Source organism: Nomascus leucogenys, chromosome 20, assembly GCF_006542625.1.
Source record: "Nomascus leucogenys isolate Asia chromosome 20, Asia_NLE_v1, whole genome shotgun sequence".
In the NCBI taxonomy this organism is placed as follows: Eukaryota; Metazoa; Chordata; class Mammalia; order Primates; family Hylobatidae; genus Nomascus; species Nomascus leucogenys.
The window spans coordinates 33,316,371-33,336,060 of NC_044400.1; the positions used below are offsets into that span (position 1 = coordinate 33,316,371).

The following is a 19,690-nucleotide window of genomic DNA, read 5'->3' on the forward strand; positions in this document are numbered from 1 at the left end:
TCTAGATTATAGGCAGAGTAGCTTTAACATGATTGTTAAGGGCCCTAGGATTTTCAGAGTGGTCAATTAGCATTGGCTTCAGCTTAAAGTCACCAGCTTCATAAGCTGCTAATAAGAGAGTCACCCTGTCCTTTAAAGATTCGAAGGCAGGCACTGACCTCTCTATACCTCTCTATTACCTATAAAAGTCCTAGTGGCATCTTCTTCCAATATAAGGCTGTTTTGTCTACATTGAAAATCTGTTGGCCGGGTGTGGTGGCTCATGCCTGTAATCCCAGCACTTTGGGAGGCCGAGGTGGGTGGATCACAAGGTCAGGAGTTCGAGACCAGCCTGGCCAATATGGTGAAACCCCATCTCTACTAAAAATACAAAAATTAGCCAGGCATGGTAGTGGAAGCCTGTAGTCCCAGCTACTCGGGAGGCTGAGGCAGGAGAACCGCTTGAACCTGGAAAGTGGAGGTTGCAGTGAGCTGAGATCGCGCCACTGCACTCCAGCCTGGACAACAGAGGGAGCGTCCATCTCAAAAAAAAAAAAAAAGAAAAGAAAATCTGTTGTTTAGTGCAGCCACATTTATCAATGACCTTAGCTAGATCTTCTGGATAACTTGTTGCAGCTTCTCCATCAGCACTTGCTGCTTCACCTTGCACTTCTATGTTATAGAAGTGGCTTCTTTCCTTAAACCTCATGACTCAAACTTTGCTAGCTTCATACTTTTCTTCTGCAGCTTCCTCACCTCTCTCAGCCTTCACAGAATTGAAGCGAGTTAGGATCTTGCGCTGGATTGGGCTTTGGCTTAAGGAAATGTTGTGGCTGGTTTGATCTTATATCCAGTCCACGAAAACTGTCTCCATATCAGCAAGAAGGCTGTTTCACTTTCTCATCATTCATGTGTTCACTGGAGTAGCACCTTCACCTTCAATTTCCTTCAGGAACTTTTCTTTCATATTCACAACGTGGCTGTTTCGCACAAGAGACCTAGCTTTTGGCCTGTCTCAGCTTTGGACGGGCCTTCCTCACGAAGCTGAATCATTTCTCACTTTTGATTTAAAGTGAGAGACATGAGATGCTTCCTTTCACGTGAACACTTAGAGGCCATTATAGAATTATTAACTGGCCTAATTTTAGTATCGCTATGTCTCAGGGAACAGGGAAACAGAGAAAAGAGAGAGATGGGGCACTACTGGTTGGTGGAGCAGTCAGAACACACACATTTATTAAGTTTCCCATTTTATATGGGTGCAGTTTGTGATGCCCCAAAACAATTCCAATTGTAACATTCAAGATCACAGATCACCATAGCAGATGTAATAATAATGAAAAATTTGAAATATTGCAAGAATTACCAAAACGTGATACAGATATGAAGTGACCACATGCTGTTGGAAAAATGATACCAATAGACTAGCTCAACACACGGCTACCACAGACCTTCAATTTCTAAAAACGCAATATCTGCAAAGTGCAATAAAGCAAAGTAACATCATAATAAACTGAGGCATGCCTGCATCTCTATATGCACTGAGCTTGCCTGGGAGTGACTCCGCCTCGCCAGAGCCCAGCTTTCAGGTTTTCTTCTCCGTGTCTAGCCCTGGGCTAGTGGCCAGAGGAGGGCCATCTGCAATAACAATGCGGAAGTAAGTTTTATCCCTTTATAGCTCTTTGGGGGTAGAGGGAATAAGGAAGAATTTTCTGATAACTTAAAAAACTGGACTGTCGGCTGGACACAATGGCTCACGCCTGTAATCCAGCACTTTGGGAGGCCGAGGTGGGTGGATCACTTAAGGTCAGGAGTTTGAGACCAACCTGGTCAACATGGTGAAACCGTCTCTACTAAAAATACAAAAATTAGCCGGGCGTGGTGGCAGGCATCTGTAATCCCAGCTACTCAGGGGGTTAAGGCAGGAGAATTGCTCCAACCTGGGAGGCGGAGGTTGCAGTGAGCCGAGATCGTGCCATTGCACTCCAGCCTGAGCGACAAGAGTGAAACTCCGTTTAAAAAAACAAAACAAAAACAAAAACAAAAACAAAAAACTGGACTGTCATCATCCACCAATTTGGGTTGCTGATAGTAGATATTTTGTTCCTAACCTGCCTATGTGTCTTTTGGTCTGTAACACCTTCTGAGAAAGGATTGTACGTATTCATTTTTCCCAATATTTCACTATCCCTCTTCCCTTCCAAACCAGTTTTTCTCCCCCAGAGGCTTTAAACCATCTGGGATTGTTACATATGTGCGGCTTGCATTGCCCTTCTAGGAAGGAGTTCCTGAGGCAGAGGCGGGCAGCTGTGACCCTGCAGGCCTGGTGGAGAGGCTACTGCAACAGGAGGAATTTCAAGCTGGTGAGAGAGCTCGCTGGGGCGGCTGGGCCCACGGGACCAGCGGGTAACTGTCCAGTGAAAGACAGATTTGTAAAGTTTGTTTCTCTGAATAAGAGACCTCAGGCAGGAAGGATCAAACCATTCACAGACATGGCTTGCAAATTTAAAATGATCAGACCTCAGCATCCCACACAGTCTCTTCTTAGCATAATCTCTGGCCCCATGGTCTATAGGCTTCAAAATGTTTTGCAGAATTTAGAGCATCCTCAGAGCTAGTCTAGGTGTCCTGCTCTGGAATGGAATAACTCCTGGCTTTTCCCAACTTGCAGGCGACAAAATAATCAAATGGATTGATTATTCTTTGTTCCAAGTACCTTTTCCTAATTTTTTCTCTTAACCACGGGCATTTGCTAATGAGTATCTGCTCAAAAGAATGAACTAGAGCAACTATGGCTGTGCCCGTGTCACTTGGCCACTTGCTTTTGTCATGGATGTGACTGGTCATGACATGAAATGGTCACATCAGCAAGACTGGCCCAGCTTGCCTGCATTCCATGCCCACCAACGGTATGATAGTAGCTGACCTGTGTGGAGCAGTTCCTTGGGGCCTGTTGCTTCACATACATCATTTTATTTAATATTAAGCCAACTCTGTACATCAAGGAACTGAGACATAGAGGGGTTGAGCAGTTTCCCCAAGAGCATGAGACTAGTAAACCGCAGAGCTGGGATTTAGATGAGGGGCTGTGACTTCCAAGCTCTTAAGCCAACCCGTTGGGCAGGTCTTTAGGAAGCCCAGGGACCACTGTGGCCCAGGGGATGTTTGCGGCACTGGTGTTCATCCATTTATTACTGCACTTTTACTTTAAAGATGCTCTGAGGGATTTGCATGGCCACAGGCCTCCACACAGGTGTGCTAGCCCTGGGCAAGTCAGCTGAACTTGGCTGGCAGATGTGGACAGCAGGGCCTCAGGAATCCACTCTCCCATTTCACCCATGTGAAATCCACACGAATTCTCTCCATCCACGGCCTCAAGGAGGCCACTTTATTATTTATGCTATTTCGCAAATGCTTATTTAGCACTTATTTGCACGTCAGGCTCTGGTCTAAGTACTTTACAAGCAATAACTCACTTACTATTCTTGTGTTCATAGGTGTGTACCATTCTAGCACCAGCCCTTTGCCAAAACAAAACTAACTATGAATCTATCTTGCACTGTCTCCTGGGGAGCACCCCTCTCTGTTTCCTGGGGAAGGCCTTCTTGCCCCTGATCCCACCTCCCTCTTGCCTCCACAGATCCTCGTGGGCTTTGAGCGCCTGCAGGCTATTGCCCGGAGCCAGCTGCTGGCGAGGCAGTACCAGGCCATGCGGCAGAGGACAGTCCAGCTGCAGGCCCTGTGCAGGGGATACCTGGTGCGCCAGCAAGTCCAGACCAAGAGGAGGGCAGTGGTGGTCATTCAGGCCCATGCCAGGGGCATGGCTGCCCGGCGCAACTTCCAGCAAAGGAAGGCCAGTGTAGGTGGTCACCTAGCCTCTTGGGCAGGTCGGGCTGGCTGGGGCCCCAGTGGGTGAGGGCAAGAAGGAGTGAGCGGCTGTGTAGAGAGCTCACCAGAGCACTTTGGAAAATCCCCCCACCCCCACCACAAGCCAAGACGTAAAATTTGTTCAATTACTCAAGAGCACAGCAAGGATACAGGACACAAGAGGCAAATTAGCAGGCATCTGGCCTGAGATGTAGATATCATGAGAGACACACCCTCCTCTCCCTGTTCAAAGTCAGTTCTACAAGGGCTCTGCAATGGCTGGGGAGCCGTGGCCACCACCCAGGAGCACGCAGGGTATAGCATGGGAGAGGCAGCAGGTCAATGGGACAGCCTTAGCCTTAAACCTGGAAGGTGAGCTCCGGTCCCCTCCCTTTCACCTTGGAGATGATTTTTGGGGCAGGGATGTTCAGTCCCCTGGAAGGTGCAGCAAAGCTGAGCCAGACAAGCTGGGAAAGGCCCCAGTTCCATGGAAGAGAGCAAAGTGCCCTGGTTATTGGGCTGTGTATGACAGCTCAGGGGACAGAAATATTAATACCAAGGGGAGCTGCTGAGTGTCTGGGGGGCTGGGAGGACAGGGAGCAGGGGGACAGCAACAAGAAAATAACCCCATTTCCTCCATCGAGTACTTGAGACTCAACCTTCACACTTGGCTCATTTGGAAGTTGTGATAAGGCAAAGGGGCTAAGATGACATTGACTTCTGCTCCATGGATGAAAACTTGGTCTACTAAGCACACTGCTAATACAGTGAACAGGGCAAATGAGAGAAAGCGCCCACAGACACGTCAGCAGCATGCTTCTGCACCCGCATGCCCCCAGCTGGCCGCAAAGCAGTCTGATCTGTGACTTCGTTACTGCAGCCCCTGGGGACCTGTCCTGGTGGACCCTTGATGCCCTTTGAATGAAGGGACCAAGCGGTACTGAGCAGTGGTTGTGCAGCCGGGTTCCTAGGGGGTCCCTGGAGTTTGAAGGGGTGTCTTAAGGGCCATCTGAGGGTAGGGACAAGCCAGCAACCTCACCTCTCCAGAGCTCTGATTATCACTGGGAAAGGGAAAGCCCTGGCTGGTTGATCTCTAACCACATTAGCTGTTAAAATCTATTGTTTCAGAGCAGAATATTGATTTGGACAAACGATGGCAGGATGAGGCTTACTTGGCTTCTGGGAGGTGCCTGCCCTGTTGGGTAGGCAGGGCTGGGCCCATGGGTAACCTTCCTCCACAGGGTATGCAGGCGCCGCTGGTCATCCCGGCCGAGGGGCAGAAAAGCCAAGGTGCTCTCCCCGCCAAGAAGCGCAGATCCATCTACGACACCGTCACTGACACGGAGATGGTGGAGAAGGTGTTCGGCTTCCTCCCTGCCATGATTGGGGGCCAGGAGGGCCAGGCCCCACCGCGCTTTGAGGTAACACAAGCCTGGTGTCCACAATCCGCCCCGGGTGGGGACAGGGAAGCCTGCCCATTCTGTGAACTCAGTCCTCCTCTCGGCTCCCTGAGAAGCCAGAGCGGTGGCCAAGTGTGTGCTGCAGCCCTGCTGGTCCCGCACGGAAGAGGGGAGCGTGCGTGGGTTCTGTGGTCAAAGCCTTCGAGTCAGGCAGGCTTCCCACCTGCAAGACTTCCTGGAGCCTTCTCCACCAATGCTGCTGGGCTCTCCATCACACGGCATTCCCCGCATATATCTGACCCCACCCGGGCACCCCCAGAGCACCTTTGAAGCCGCTGCTCTGCAGTGTGGCTGAGGAAGCTGCAATGAGGATGGGGCATGCGGCAGAGGACACAGTGTCTGAGCATGGGGCCAGGAGGGGAGAGGGCAGGAGCCCTGCCCCTGCCCGGCAGGGTGTGTAGAGAGCCCTGTGCTGGCACACGGCAGCCCACCTGAGCCCACTGAATGTGGGGATGGGTGGTCTCCAGCACCTCAGGGAGCGGGATAACGCAACAGCCCCCGTGCTGCCCGGCCTGCTGGACAGCCAGCTGTTAGGTTGGTTGTTACCTGAAAGCCGTGCTGACCCATGTTCTCCCTCAATGGCCGTAGGATCTGGAATCAAAGACCCAGAAGCTGCTTGAGGTTGACCTGGACACAGTCCCCATGGCGGAGGAGCCTGAGGAGGATGTGGATGGCCTGGCCGAGTACACCTTCCCCAAGTTTGCTGTGACTTACTTCCAGAAATCAGCCAGCCACACACACATCCGGCGGCCCCTCCGATACCCGCTGCTTTACCACGAAGATGACACTGACTGCTTGGTACCAGGGTTCACTGGCTTCTAGTGGATCAGGCCAGCCCTGAGCCTGGGGTCTGAGCTATGGCTCGGGGGGGAGAAGGAAGGGGCCGTAGTCACCGATGGGTTCCCACTGGGCCTTCTGTCTTGTTTCCCCAGGCTGCCCTGGTCATATGGAACGTCATCCTGAGGTTCATGGGTGACCTCCCAGAGCCAGTGCTGTATGCCAGGAGCAGCCAGCAGGGCAGCTCAGTGATGCAGCAGATCCATGACACGCTGGGCAGGGAGCATGGTGCCCAGGTTCCACAGCACAGTAGATCTGCACAGGCAAGTGGGGGGCAGCAGCGGGCAGAGGAGGGTGACACCTGCCAGGTGCCTACCAGGGCCCAGTCCCTGGGGCAGCTGGACAGGACGGAGAGACAAGACCTGGAGCCCAGCCTCACCCACGGAACCCAGCCCCCAGGCCATGGTGCAGGCACTTTCAGTGTTGAACCATGCTCAGGAGCTCATGAATCCCCATCCCGGGCTTTTTGAATTATACAGCCATTAACAGAGAGGGTGCCCTGGACTCTGAGTATTGGGTGTGACTTGAGCCAGATTCAGATGCACATAACAATAATAATAACAGGTGTTATTGACTGACAGCCTGCTCTGTGCCAGCTGCCACTCTTAATTCAATTCCCAGGTGGGCTAACCCTACAAGTTAGGGATGACTATGTTTATTTATAGCTAAAGAAACGAAGAGCTGAAATGACCTGCCCCCAGTTGCAGTGGACATGTGCATGGGACCTGGGCTTTGAATCCATTCTGCTGAATTCAAAAACCGAGCTCCTGACCCATGTTCTACCCTGTCCTCTAGTGAAAGTTAATTCACATCCATTTTTGGTCACAAGTCCTTCCTAAAGTCCGTTTCCATGCTGTAATCTTAGTGGAACTAACCAAGAACAGTCCAAATTAATAACACACAGTGACAGCACTCAGTGGCCCGCCAGTGGCAGGAGCCCATGACTGCCCCATGTGCCAGGTGACCAGCTAGGACCTAGCTCAATACCTGTGGGGTCCTGTGTGCAGGCTGACTGCATAGGAATCTAAAGGAGCCTGCAGCCCCATCACATGGCCAACCTTGTCCAGGAATTACAGAGAAGTTGCCCAGGCCCAAGCCCTGACTCCTTGATCTCTAGAGGTATGGGCTCTGCCAGAGTGTGTCATATCTGTAGCTGTGTAACAAATTACCCCCCCCAAACCTAACTGCTTCAAATAGCACACGTTTATTATCTCACACAGTTTCTGAGGGTCAGGAGCAACTTAGCTGCATAGTTCCAGTTCAGGGTCCCTCATGAGGTTGCTGTCAAGCTGTCCCCTGGGGATGGTGTCATCTGAAAGCTTGACAGCTGGAGGGGCTGCTCCCAAGAGGGCTCACTCACATGGCTGTTGGTGGGAGACCTCAGTTCCTTGTCATATGGGCCTTTCCACAAAGCTGCCTGGGCATCCTCACAACATGGCTTCCCTCAACATGAGTGATCCAAGAAGAAAAGCAAGAAGGAAGGTGCAAATGTCCAGTCTTGGAAGTCACATACCTGTGGCTGTGGGAGGGGCCCACACAGGGCAGGAATTTCAGGATGCAGGGATCACGGGGGCCACGTTGGAGGCTGGTAGCCACTCAGGAAAAAGACTCTGGGAGGCAGTCTAGCCAACCAGCACCTCTGAAGGGTGGACATGGGGGGAAGCAGGACTGGCTTCCCAGAGGTCAGATCTTAGGTTTTCTGTCCTGCACCTGTTTATTAAGTATCCATGATGTGCCCCAGACACAGAGCAGTGAGCCCAGCAAGCCTCACTGCCCTTACAGACTTTGCCAGCTCATGTGTTTCATGGCCAGCCCCTGCGCGGTAAACCAGCTTTGATGCACCCAGGAGCTGGTGCCTGGCCCTGGACCAGGCTGACCCCCACCCAAGCTCAGTCCCACACTGAGCTCCAATTTTGGCAGCAAATTCTTCTCATGACACCATCATGAGAAGGGGCGACCTCTGCCTAAGGAGAGCAACAGATCCTGGTGGCTGCAGCCAGTCCCTCCCTCCCACCCGGCCTCTCAACCCTGTCTCTTCGGATCCCCGGCAGAGCACCTTGCAGCGGCAGAGCATCCTGCTTCATCTGCTATCTTTACTGAGAATGACCATGGCCTGGGGCTGTCCTAAGCACCTGGGTTCAGACCCAGTCCCACCTCCCAGGGGTTTACTGGGGAGAGGCACAAGCTTTGGGATCAGAACAGCCCTGAGCCCCTCCCTGGGGGCCGGTGACCCACTGAGCAGCTTTTGTCTAGTCTCTTGCCTTCCCTGAGCCTCTGATTCCACACCTGGAAGTGAGGATGGGACATGCACCTGTATGTGTGTGTGGTAAAGCTCTACAGAGCTGAGGGACTGCATGGTGCTTTATAAATTGGGCCAGGAAATGGCTGGGTGAAAGGGACATGTGCTCCACCCCAGGAGGCTGTGGGGTCAGCATCACTGAGGTTAACCCAGGCTCACCTTCCTGCGGAAACCATCTCCCTCCACAGAGATCTGGCCTCAAGGACAAAGGAACCAAGGATATCTCCTCCATGAAGCTGAAGCGGTCCTCTCAGATCACGGGCCAGGTGAGCCCAGGGCACAAATCTCTGCTCCCAGCTGCTGCTGGCCTGCTGCAGAGTTCCAGTCTATTGCTTCCCTCCCTGTGCACCAGTTTCCTACTTGGCAGATGGGGAGAATCATAGCTGTCCTGATGGCTGCCTTTGGGTTTCAAGGTGGCAAGCCAGCTGAACACTGGAGAGGAGGCATTGGAGCCCGATGGCCTTGGTGCAGACCGGCCCATGTCCAACCTGGAGAAGGTGCACTTCATTGTGGGCTACGCCATCCTGCGGCCCAGCCTCAGGTCAGTTCCCACTCCCATCCCAGCCCCATTCAGAGCATCAGATGCCCTTGCTGGCTCTCAGCCCATGGCCACAGCCTCCCCCACCACCCCTATGACACCTCCTTGTCCTGCGACCTGCAGGCTGGGTCTCAGGACAGCAGATATCATAGCTACCGAGGGTTCTCTATGTGCTCTGCCTTTTAAAAAAGCCATGAGTAAAACCTGGTTTTAGGAAAAGAGTCATCATGGACCAGTGATTCCTTTTAGAACAGGCTGTAGTGCAGGGCCCTGTAAATGAATAGCTTCCTCATTTATATTGTACATTTTGTGCTTTATATACAATTTGCTTTATAGGAATGGGTTTCTATACCAATTAGAAGAAACATGTATAGTCAGCCTGCAAACACTGCAGTTCCCATCCGTGTTGGCTGAATGTGTAGAAGCAGAATCCGAAGATACAGAGGCTGATTGTTCACTGCTTTAAGGAACAGACTACTGTGTTTTAGGGGTTCACTTACTTTAGGTTAATACTTTTAACAAAATTTGGGAAACTGTTGGTCATTATTTCTTCACATATTTTTTCTACCTCATTCTGTCTCTCTCCTTTCCTTCAAAATCTAATTAAGCCTCTGTAAGATTCTTTCATATTGTTCTTCAGGTACCTAGGGGTCTACTTATCTTTTCTTTCTTTTTTCTGTGTTCTTTAGATTGGATAGTTTCTACTGACCTGTCTTCAAATTTACTGATCTTTTGTCTTCCCCAGTCTGCTGTCATATCCATCCAACAAATTTATTTCAGATATTGTATTTTTCAGTTCTAGAATTTGTACTTGGGTCTTTTTTATATTTCTGTGCCAATTTCCTATTTGTTCATTCACTATAAGCATTGTTTCCTTTATATCCTTGAGCAGATTTACAGTAGTTTTTAAATCTTTTCTGCAAATCCAATACCTGGGTCATCTCAGTCTCTATTAACTGTCTTTTCTCTTGAGGATGGTGGTATGTTTGTTTCCTCATATATCTGGTACTTGACTGTTTTTTCCTCATAAGTCTAGTACTTTTGGGTTGTATCCTGGACATTGAGGATGATATGTTAGGGACTCTGGATTCTGTTATACTCTTTCAAAGAGCATTGACTTTTTGTTTTAGGAGGCAACTACCTTGGCTGGACTCAAACTCTGTCTCCATGATGAGCAGAAGCTAGAATCCCTGTTTAGTTATTTTAGCCTTGGCTAGAGTACCTGGAGTCTGCCGCGCCGTGCGTGTCAGGGGGCAACCAGAGATTTGGGAAGATTTTATGTGCAAAATTTAGGACTCCTCTGATTCTCTTTGTTACAAGATTTCCCTTCTCACTTTCAAGCTGCTGTGGGTACCCCAAACTCTGGTTCTTCAAGCCAGTAAGACTACAGGGCTTCTCAAGTTTTAGGTGCCTGCATGACACTGGCTGGGCAAGTCTTCTGACTTAGCTGGTTCTAATTCTCTCATGGTTAATCCTCACTGGCCACCATACCACACCCTCCAATATGGCAGACACATAAAAGTTATGTTCAAATGACATGTACTTTGGGTTCTTCAGACACCCCCTATAGGCACTCCCATACAGTGCTGGTGTCCAGCAGTGATACTGTCGAACACTGATCCCTTGAGACTTCCTACTGACTCTAGGCTGAAGTGGAACATCCCACAGCCTCTTACTCCTGGGGTCTTCTAGAAAATGGGCTGCCTGCCTGTGTGGGATCCCATCTAGATGCCTGAAGCTCAGCTCCTTCCATGACATCTTTTGGTCAGCAGGAAGCTCATGCCTGCCCAACCATACAGTACATGTGCAGCTCCCATCTCCTGTCCTCTCTCCTCCTTGCCCATCAGGATGGGCTCAGAATTCTCCAGGAACAAGCAGGCGCTAATGTCTTTGTTCATGGAGGTCCCTAACTCCAGGGTACAAAAGTCAAGCACTAGCAAGAACTCAGTCAACAGGCTCTATTCTAGTACCCTGGGAGGTGGCAAATGGGCTTCTGGAGCTCAGCAGGCATCAGATGGGGAGTGACATGGGTCTCTTCTCTGGCAGCCCCCAGTTCTCCTGGGGTCCCCCTCACCACCCTCATCACTTACAGGGAGTGGAAATGGGCCACAGATCTCTCTACCCCCATGAAGTCCCTTCCAGGAATCACATTCCAAATTTCTTATCTTCCCTTATGCAGGCTGGAGGTGGCTTGGTGGCTGCACTAGTTCTGCCACCTTTTAGTAAATCCTGCAAGATTGTGTCTCTTTAGAATGTTGGATGTGAGCATCCATTTGTCCTTGGCTGCAGGGCCTTGGTGAAATTCCCAGACAAAGCAGATGCCCCGTTCCATGTCTGTCACACATTCCACACACACTTGCTCATCACCCAGTCTGGGTCAGGCCCCAGCCTGAGGGCCGGTGACAGAGATGAAGAAGATATGGCTGTGTCCTGGAGGAGCTCATCCTTTAGTTGGGGAGCACGAGAGGACCAGGAAATTCACAACGCCAGTATGTGCTAAGATGGAGGTCTGTTCAGGGCCCCATGGGGCACCAAGGAGGAGTGGCCTTAGCGCCTACCTGGGCCAGGAAGGAGGAGGGGTGTTTGCCAGACAGAGGGAAAGGGTAAACAGGTCACCGGTGACAGACTGCCACGGTTACTACTTGAAACCGTCCCTACCACAGTTACTACTGTGACTACTTGAGACCGTCATTATGAGACGGAACGAAGGGGGAATGAACGTAGAAATGAAAACTTAAGACAAAGAAACTGTTTTAAAGGAAGGGGCCAGGGGAAGAAGAAAAGGGCTCCCTGCTCCTAGTGAGCAAAGACAGCCCCCGCCCTGAGCTTCTTCAGCCCTTAGTATTTATTGGGTAGAATGAGCAGGGAGGAGGAGGTAACGATTGGTCAGCTGCTTAATTGATCACAGGTTCATATTATTACTAACAGGCTTCAGATATGCCCTGTAGATAATCACAAGAAACACTTGTGCCTGGGTCGTGACTGCCCTCAGCATTCCTTCTGGGCGGTAGACGCAGTTTTTCAGTTTGCCAACATTCTGCTTTTATGAGAACAGTTTTCTGTTTGCTCATATAGCCTCCAGTGGTATACTGGATCACGACCCTCACTCTTTTGGCCTGCAACAGTCACCCTTGAGACAGCCCACAGGGTCTGGAATTTCTGAGTGGTTTGCCATAGATGGGGTATGGAGCTTAGATTCTATCCTAAGGGAAGTAGGGAAAGTTTTAAGCAAGAGAGAATCTTGATCATATTTGACTTCCAGAAAGACCTCCCTGGCAATGTGGCAGGATAGAGCCTGGGGCTGGGAGGCCAGGCAGGGCTGCTACAGAGATTCAGAGAGAGCTGATGAGGAATTGCCCAAGGAACAGGAGCCAAGAGGAGGGGACAGAGGAAACATGCAGGAGACAGTTGGCAGCATGTCGGGGCTGGTTGGATTGTGGGGGCTGGTTGGATTGTGATGGCTGGTTGGATGGTGGTGGCTGGTTGGATGGTGGGGGCTGGTTGGATGGTGGTGGCTGGTTGGATTGTGGGGGCTGGCTGGATGGTGGGGGCTGGCTGGATGGTGGGGGCTGGTTGGATTGTGGGAGCTGGTTGGATGGTGGGGGCCAGTTGGGTTGTGGGGGCCGGTTGAGTTGTAGGGGCCGCTGGGTTGTGGCTGGCTGGATGGTGGGGGCTGGCTGGATGGTGGGGGCCAGCTGGATGGTGGGGGGTGGTTGGGTTGTGGGGGCTGGTTGGATTGTGGGGGCTGGATTGTGGAGGCTGGCTGGATGGTGGGGCCAGCTGGATGGTGGGGCCGTCTGGTTGTGGGGGCTGGCTCGGTTGTGGGGGCCGGCTGGATGGTGGGGGCTGGTGGTGGGGGCTGGCTGGATGTGGGGGCCGGCTGGATGGTGGGGGCTGGCTGGATGGTGGGGGCCGGCTGGGTTGTGGGGGCCGGCTGGATGGTGGGGGCTGGCTGGATGGTGGGGGCGGGGGGGGGCGGCTGGGTTGTGGGGGCCGGCTGGGTTTTGGGGGCTGGCTGGGTTGTGGGGGCCGGCTGGATGGTGGGGCTGGCTGGATGGTGGGGGCCAGTTGGGTTGTGGGGCCGGCTGGATGGTGGGGGCCGGCTGGATGGTGGGGGCTGGCTGGATGGTGGGGGCCGGGGCTGGATGGTGGATGGGGGGCCAGCTGGATGGTGGGGGCTGGCTGGATGGTGGGGCCAGTTGGGTTGTGGGGGCCGGCTGGATGGTGGGGGCTGGCTGGATGTGGGGGCCAGTTGGGTTGTGGGGGCCGGCTGGATGGTGGGGGCCGGCTGGATGATGGGGGCCAGCTGGATGGTGGGGGCCGGCTGGATGGTGGGGGCCGGCTGGGTTGTGGGGGCCGGCTGGATGGTGGGGGCCGGCTGGATGGTGGGGGCCGGCTGGATGGTGGGGGCCAGTTGGGTTGTGGGGGCCGGCTGGATGGTGGGGGCCGGCTGGATGGTGGGGCCAGCTGGATGGTGGGGGCCAGCTGGATGGTGGGGGCTGGCTGGATGGTGGGGGCCAGTTGGGTTGTGGGGGCCGGCTGGATGGTGGGGGCTGGCTGGATGGTGGGGGCCAGTGGGTTGTGGGGGCCGGCTGGATGGTGGGGGCCGGCTGGGTTGTGGGGGCCGGCTGGATGGTGGGGCCGGCTGGATGGTGGGGGCCGGCTGGATGGTGGGGGCCAGTTGGGTTGTGGGGGCCGGCTGGATGGTGGGGGCCGGCTGGATGGTGGGGCCGGCTGGATGATGGGGGCCAGTTGGGTTGTGGGGGCCGGCTGGATGGTGGGGGCTGGCTGGATGATGGGGGCCAGTTGGGTTGTGGGGGCTGGTTGGATGGTGGGGGCCAGCTGGATGGTGGGGGCCGGCTGGATGGTGGGGGCTGGCTGGATGGTGGGGGCCAGTTGGGTTGTGGGGGCTGGTTGGATGGTGGGGGCTGGATGGATGGTGGGGGCTGGTTGGATTGGGGGAATGAAGGGATGGGAGGGCTCCAGGATGACCCCCAGATTTCCAGTTTGGGTGAATGGCTGATGCCTGTAGACCGCAGAAAGAGGAGGGATGCAGGAACTCAGAGAGCCAACCATGCACATTGCTTCCCAACTCCGTGTGGTTACGTCGTGTCGCAGTTGACATTGGCTTTGGTGGGAACATTCACATCACAGAAATAAGCAAATGCTGTGAACTGGGCTTTTCTTCCTGGGGGAGCTGGTTGATAAACATTTACCAGCACACCACAGAGTATTAGGGGAAAGATGCTGGCCTCTGGAGACGTGGCATTTGAGGTGTTAATGGGCCACTTTTATAACATGATAGAGGCTTGAGTCCATGGGGAAGGACGCAGGAGAGAACCGCCCCCAACACACCCCCACCAGGAGTGGGGAGGCTCCATAGACTGTGGGAGTGGGAATGGTCAGGAGATGGGATTGAGTGGCTCCCATGAAGTCCTCACTTTTCTCTCTGCTGTGGAGGGGAGGGGCTGCATTCAGGGAGGGAGGTGGGGCCTCAAGGCAGAGGGAGAAATGACTGTAATCACCGTGAGGCTAGATCTCAGCATGAGGCTGGGGATCCTGCACATCTGGGAACAGATGGGGTGTGCAAAGGGCACAGCTGCTGAGGACAGGGCTGTGGCTGGAGAACCCGGTGCTTCCTGAAGCCGAGCCCCACCCTAAAGGACGGAGAGCACAGGCCATGAGAGAGGAATCGAGTAGGGATGCAGAGCCTGGTGGCACTGTCCTGAGAGAGGAGGAGGCTGGGCAGGGCCCAGTGCTGGAGAGGTGCCCTGCATATGGGACCTCTCAGAGGTGTAGAAGAGCTGTGTGCCCAGGTACCCCTGTCTCCTCTCCTTCTCCAGCCCCCAGCCTACTCTCCCAGTGGTCTGTGTCTTTCAGGGATGAGATTTACTGCCAGATGTGCAAGCAGCTCTCGGAGAACTTCAAAACAAGCAGCCTGGCCCGGGGCTGGATCCTGCTCAGCCTCTGCCTCGGCTGCTTCCCACCCTCAGAGAGGTTCATGAAGGTGAGAGGGTTCACGAAGGGAGGGCGGGCAGAGGGCAGGTTCTGGTGAGAGCGTAGGTGGCCCCTGGCCCTGGAGCAGGTCCACAGATTCCAGTCCGTGGCCCATTTCTCCTGCTCCTGCAGGCCAGATGGGTAGCCATGCCTATGCTTCTCCAGGCCTCAGTTTCCCCATCTGGAAAAGAGAACCCTGCTCCTGGCTCCTTCCAGCCCCTACGCAGGGTCTGCAGGGCCATTTCACTTTGGCTCAGGTGCCAGGATGGCGCTTCAAGACTAAAATGAGAAGGTAGATGACATGGGCCTTGAAAAGACAGGTGTCCAGGAGTGGGCCCTGCCTGGAGATGGGCCACGGCACCTCTTTCTAGTTCTTAGGACTGAAAATGGAGGTGGGTTGGCTGAGTGTTAGTGGCCCCAAGCTTCACTGATTTAATATGCCTTTAAATTCTGATTATAAAAGTAATATGTGGAAATGCAGAACGTCTAAAACCAAAATAAAAGTCACCCCCACACTCAGAGCTAACTTCCATTAATATTTTCTTCTGGCCTTTTGTGGTGTTACAGGGTCCTTGTGATCAAACAGAAAACACTTTCTTACATGTCCCCTTGAGGACAGCAGGAACCATGGTCACTGAAGCCATCTGCGCATGGCACTCAGGCTGCTCCTGACACCAGTAAACCCTTCCAGGCTGTTCCTCCCTTCCCCAAGGCAGAAGGAATAACATCTCTCTGTGAGACAAAAAGAGCCTCAGCGCGTTTTCTTGAGCATGTTTGGGACATGGACTCTTCTGCATTTTTTTTTTTTTTTTTTTTGAGATGGAGTCTCACTCTGTCGCCCAGGCGGCAGTGCAGTGGAGCGATCTTGGTTCACTGCATCCTCTGCCTCCCAGGTTCAAGTGATTCTCCTGCCTCAGCCTCTCAAGTAGCTGGGATTACAGGTGTGCATCACCACACCAGGCTAATTTTTGTATTTTTAGTAGAAATGGGGTTTCACCATGTTGGCCAGGCTGGCCTCAAACTCCTGACCTCAGGTGATCCTCCAACCTTGGCCTCCCAAAATGCTGGGATTATAGGCGTGAGCCACCGCACCTGGCCCTGCACTTTTCATTTACTGTCTTCATTATGTTTTCTCATGGTATGAACCTCCCAGATGCCAGCTTGATGCCTCGCTGTTCCAGAAGGCACTGGAATTGTGGGTGGGCATTTAAAGTCCATCTTCTAGTCACTCATCACCATAGATGCCACCATGATAGAAAACCACACATCCACCTTTAGGATAGGCCTGCATTATCGTGACAAAGAGTGTGCACACATCAAGACTATGCACCATTTAAAACTTGTTGCCAAACTGCTCCTCAGAAACACACTGATCTGTGATCCTTCTAACGGGTGTGAGGGTGCCACCTCAATGCACCTTACACACTGAGTATTATAATTTTTAAGTCCACCTGGGCAGTAAGTAGAAACTGGCCTTCCTGAGTGTCTTCCTCCCTTCTTCCCTCCTCACCCACCAGTATCTACTGAACTTCATCGGCCAAGGGCCGGCAAACTATGGCCCCTTCTGTGCCGAGCGCCTGAGACGCACCTATGCCAATGGGGTGCGTGCGGAGCCCCCCACCTGGCTGGAGCTGCAGGTAGGGGCTGGCAGGGGTGGGAGCGGGCAGGGTGGGGTAGTGCAGGCCCCCAGGGACCCCCAGCACAGCTCATGGGGTGCCTTCTCCTAGGACAGAACTTTGTCCTCTGAGCCCTGCCATCTCCTCTGCAGTACCTCCCATGCCAGTGGTCCCTGTGAGTGCCCCTGGGGATTGGCCTCCCCAAGCGTGGCCCCCATCTCCAAATCCATATTCCTTTAGGGCCCCACTAGCTAAGGGGGAGATCACCGGACCCATGCATTAGCATTACGGTGCGCCAGTTGCTTCCAGCTCTCCCCTCCAAGGGCATTTCACTTGGTGACAAGGGCAGTAGTCACACCATGGTTGGCATCCTTGGTGGCATTGCTATTGGGCACATGTGCCACCTCGACCTGCTTTGGCAACTGTGTCATCTGTGAATTCTCGCTGTTTTCTCAGGAAGGGTCATTCATAACAGCCAGCCGGGGTGGCAAGAGCACCCCTGCACCCGGCTCTACACAAAGCTCTGGCCCAGCCTAACCCTGGCAGGTGCCCGCCCTGTGGCCCGAGGTGTCCTACACCAGGAGCTGCGGGTCACTTCCGCTGCACCTTCTTTCTGTTCTCACCCTGGCCCCGAGCCCACAGGGGCTCCCTCCCACGAGCCCTGGAATTGTAGGTGAACTTGCAGTAGCTGTGCACGTTGACACAAGGGAACAATACGTAAAGGCCCCAAAATGTTCCCGAGTCCTGGACTCAGATTCCCAAGAGTTCCTGGTCTTCTTTGAGGTGAAGTCACTGAACCACACCAAGCTCAGGATTCTCATAAAAGCAGCCACTATGGCCTGAGGCTGCCCCCACTGGAGGTCCAGGAGGACCTGGATGCCTGTGGCTACCATTGCTCTTGCCTGGTGGCTGTGCTTCCAGCGGCAAACACCTGTTTGTCTGAATTTTGTTTTCCATGCCAAGCCCATGGCCTGGGGCTTCATAGGGCCCACCCCTGGGAACCCACGGGATGGCAAGCAGGGCCCATGGGCTGGGGAGAGGAGGGAGGTGGTGGATGGGGGGCCGGCCTCCTGTCCATAGGTTCCAAGAGGCCAGGAGACTGAATCTCATCTGTCCCCAGGCTGTCAAGTCCAAGAAGCACATCCCCATCCAAGTCATCTTGGCCACTGGAGAGAGCCTGACTGTCCCCGTGGACTCAGCCTCCACATCTCGGGAAATGTGCATGCACATCGCTCACAAGCAGGGCCTCAGCGACCACCTGGGCTTCTCCCTCCAGGTCGCCGTGTATGACAAGGTACCGGCCAGGCACCCTGCCCGTCAGCTGCCTCCCTCATAACACCCAGGGAGAGCACCCCAAGGCTCAAGCCTTCTCACCTTTCCAGCCCAGCCACCACCTACCCTCCCAGCCACCAGGCACAGCACTGCCTACCCTCCCAGGCACCAGGCACAGGCAGGTGCACACACACACACACACACACCACACACACACACACAGAGCAAACAGCCTGCCCTCCCGCACTCACATGGTCACCTCACAGCTGCGCCTCAGCCCCAGCAGTGCCGTGTGCACGCCTGGTCCCCCACCCAGCAGCCATGCACAGACATCAGGCACTCCCACCAGTCTCCTGCGCCAAAATCCCTCATGCCCAGGAGCTGTGGACACCCCTGCAGCAAACATGGAGGATCACACCGGCAGAGACCCTCACCACCCACACGGGCACCCCCAATTCCACGCCCACACCCTCAGACTCAGACACACACCAGTCATCCAACCGAGGTGCCAGAGCCGAGTCACATCAGCCAGACTCATATCTGCCTCCTTAGGGAAGGGGCTGCAGGGAGAGTAATGGGGAGTGGCAGATGGGCCATTGCTTTGTGGAGAAGCCCTTCAGGTGTCCACACAGGCTCAGCAGTGTCCACTCAGCCCACGCTGGGCTCCAGGGGCCCCAGGCCCTGTCCTCCACATGCACAAGCTGACGGTGGGCGTCCCCGTGGGGTGGGGCATGCAACAGCCGCTAACCCCTGCTCCCCGACTCTGGCCTCAGTTCTGGTCCCTGGGCAGCGGGCGCGACCACATGATGGATGCCATCGCCCAGTGTGAGCAGCTGGCCCAGGAGAGGGGCGAGAGCCAGCGCCAGTCACCCTGGCGCATCTACTTCCGGAAGGAATTCTTCACCCCCTGGCACGACTCCCAGGAGGATCCCATCAGCACCGAGCTTATTTACCGCCAAGTCCTCCATGGAGTCTGGTCTGGCGAGTACAGCTTCGAGAAGGTGAGGGGCCTGAGAGCCAGGTCCACCCTAGGCTTTGCCATCGGGAAACATCCCATAGAGGAGGCACCCAACTGGCTTCTGAGGCCAGGTTGGGGGGCGGGGGGGCAGGAGGCCGAGGGCAGAGGAACGGGGGCCAGGAAAGGGGGTCACAAGGGTGCAGGTCCCTTCCAGGCCCAGCCTCTGTTTCCTCCTCCCTTAGGCCACAGGTTTGTCCAAGCCTCCAGGGTCTGTGGTTCCGGCAGCAGGTCCCAGAGGGCCCAGGCCTGCCTGGCCTCACCTCTCCTGCTCTGTTTATGGGGCAGTGAGACCTGATGGTCAAGAACGTGGCCTTGGAGCCCTAACACCTAAGTCTGAATCCCACCTCCCCATCTTCTTGGCATTGTGACCTTGGAAAGTCCTGTCACCGCTGAGCCCCGGGCCCTCATCTGACTTGGGGGCTCGGGAGGGGCTCTCATCTGGACTGTGCAGAGCGTACCGGGAGCTCTTTTGTAGGGGATTGTGAGAAAGCAGAGTGTCTGTGTCCCTGAAGTTCTGGGGGCAGCAGGCACAACCCTCCCTGTGCCGAGTCAGGAAGATGCTGTTCCGGGACCCACTGGAGGCGGCCATAGCAGCGCAGGAAGCCCGCCTGGAAGAGGCATGGGCAGGGAGTGGCAGGGGCACCAGGCTCCAAGATGCTTTGGTCTTCCAGAGGGAAGGGGCTCCTTGGGTCCTGCCCAGCTGAGCCCGGGCAGAAACTCTGCAAGGGTGGCTACTGGTCTCCCTTGACAAGCAAGGACTGGAGCTCAGATGAGGAAATGCCTTGTCACTCGGAGCAACCCTGCTGG

At 54.3% G+C, this 19,690-nt stretch overlaps 1 protein-coding gene across 1 annotated transcript in view; it reads left to right on the top strand.

The window, feature by feature from the left end:
• Nucleotides 1–19,690, top strand: part of MYO7B (myosin VIIB) — a 100,935-nt gene that overhangs the window by 68,866 nt on the left and 12,379 nt on the right. The window contains exons 20-29 of the mRNA XM_030800982.1: nt 2,258–2,342; nt 3,620–3,838; nt 5,097–5,267; nt 5,895–6,104; nt 6,239–6,406; nt 8,856–8,983; nt 14,861–14,987; nt 16,495–16,614; nt 17,714–17,887; nt 18,639–18,866. Coding sequence (XP_030656842.1) covers nt 2,258–2,342; nt 3,620–3,838; nt 5,097–5,267; nt 5,895–6,104; nt 6,239–6,406; nt 8,856–8,983; nt 14,861–14,987; nt 16,495–16,614; nt 17,714–17,887; nt 18,639–18,866 — 1,630 coding nt within the window. The remainder of the gene's footprint in view (nt 1–2,257; nt 2,343–3,619; nt 3,839–5,096; nt 5,268–5,894; nt 6,105–6,238; nt 6,407–8,855; nt 8,984–14,860; nt 14,988–16,494; nt 16,615–17,713; nt 17,888–18,638; nt 18,867–19,690) is intronic.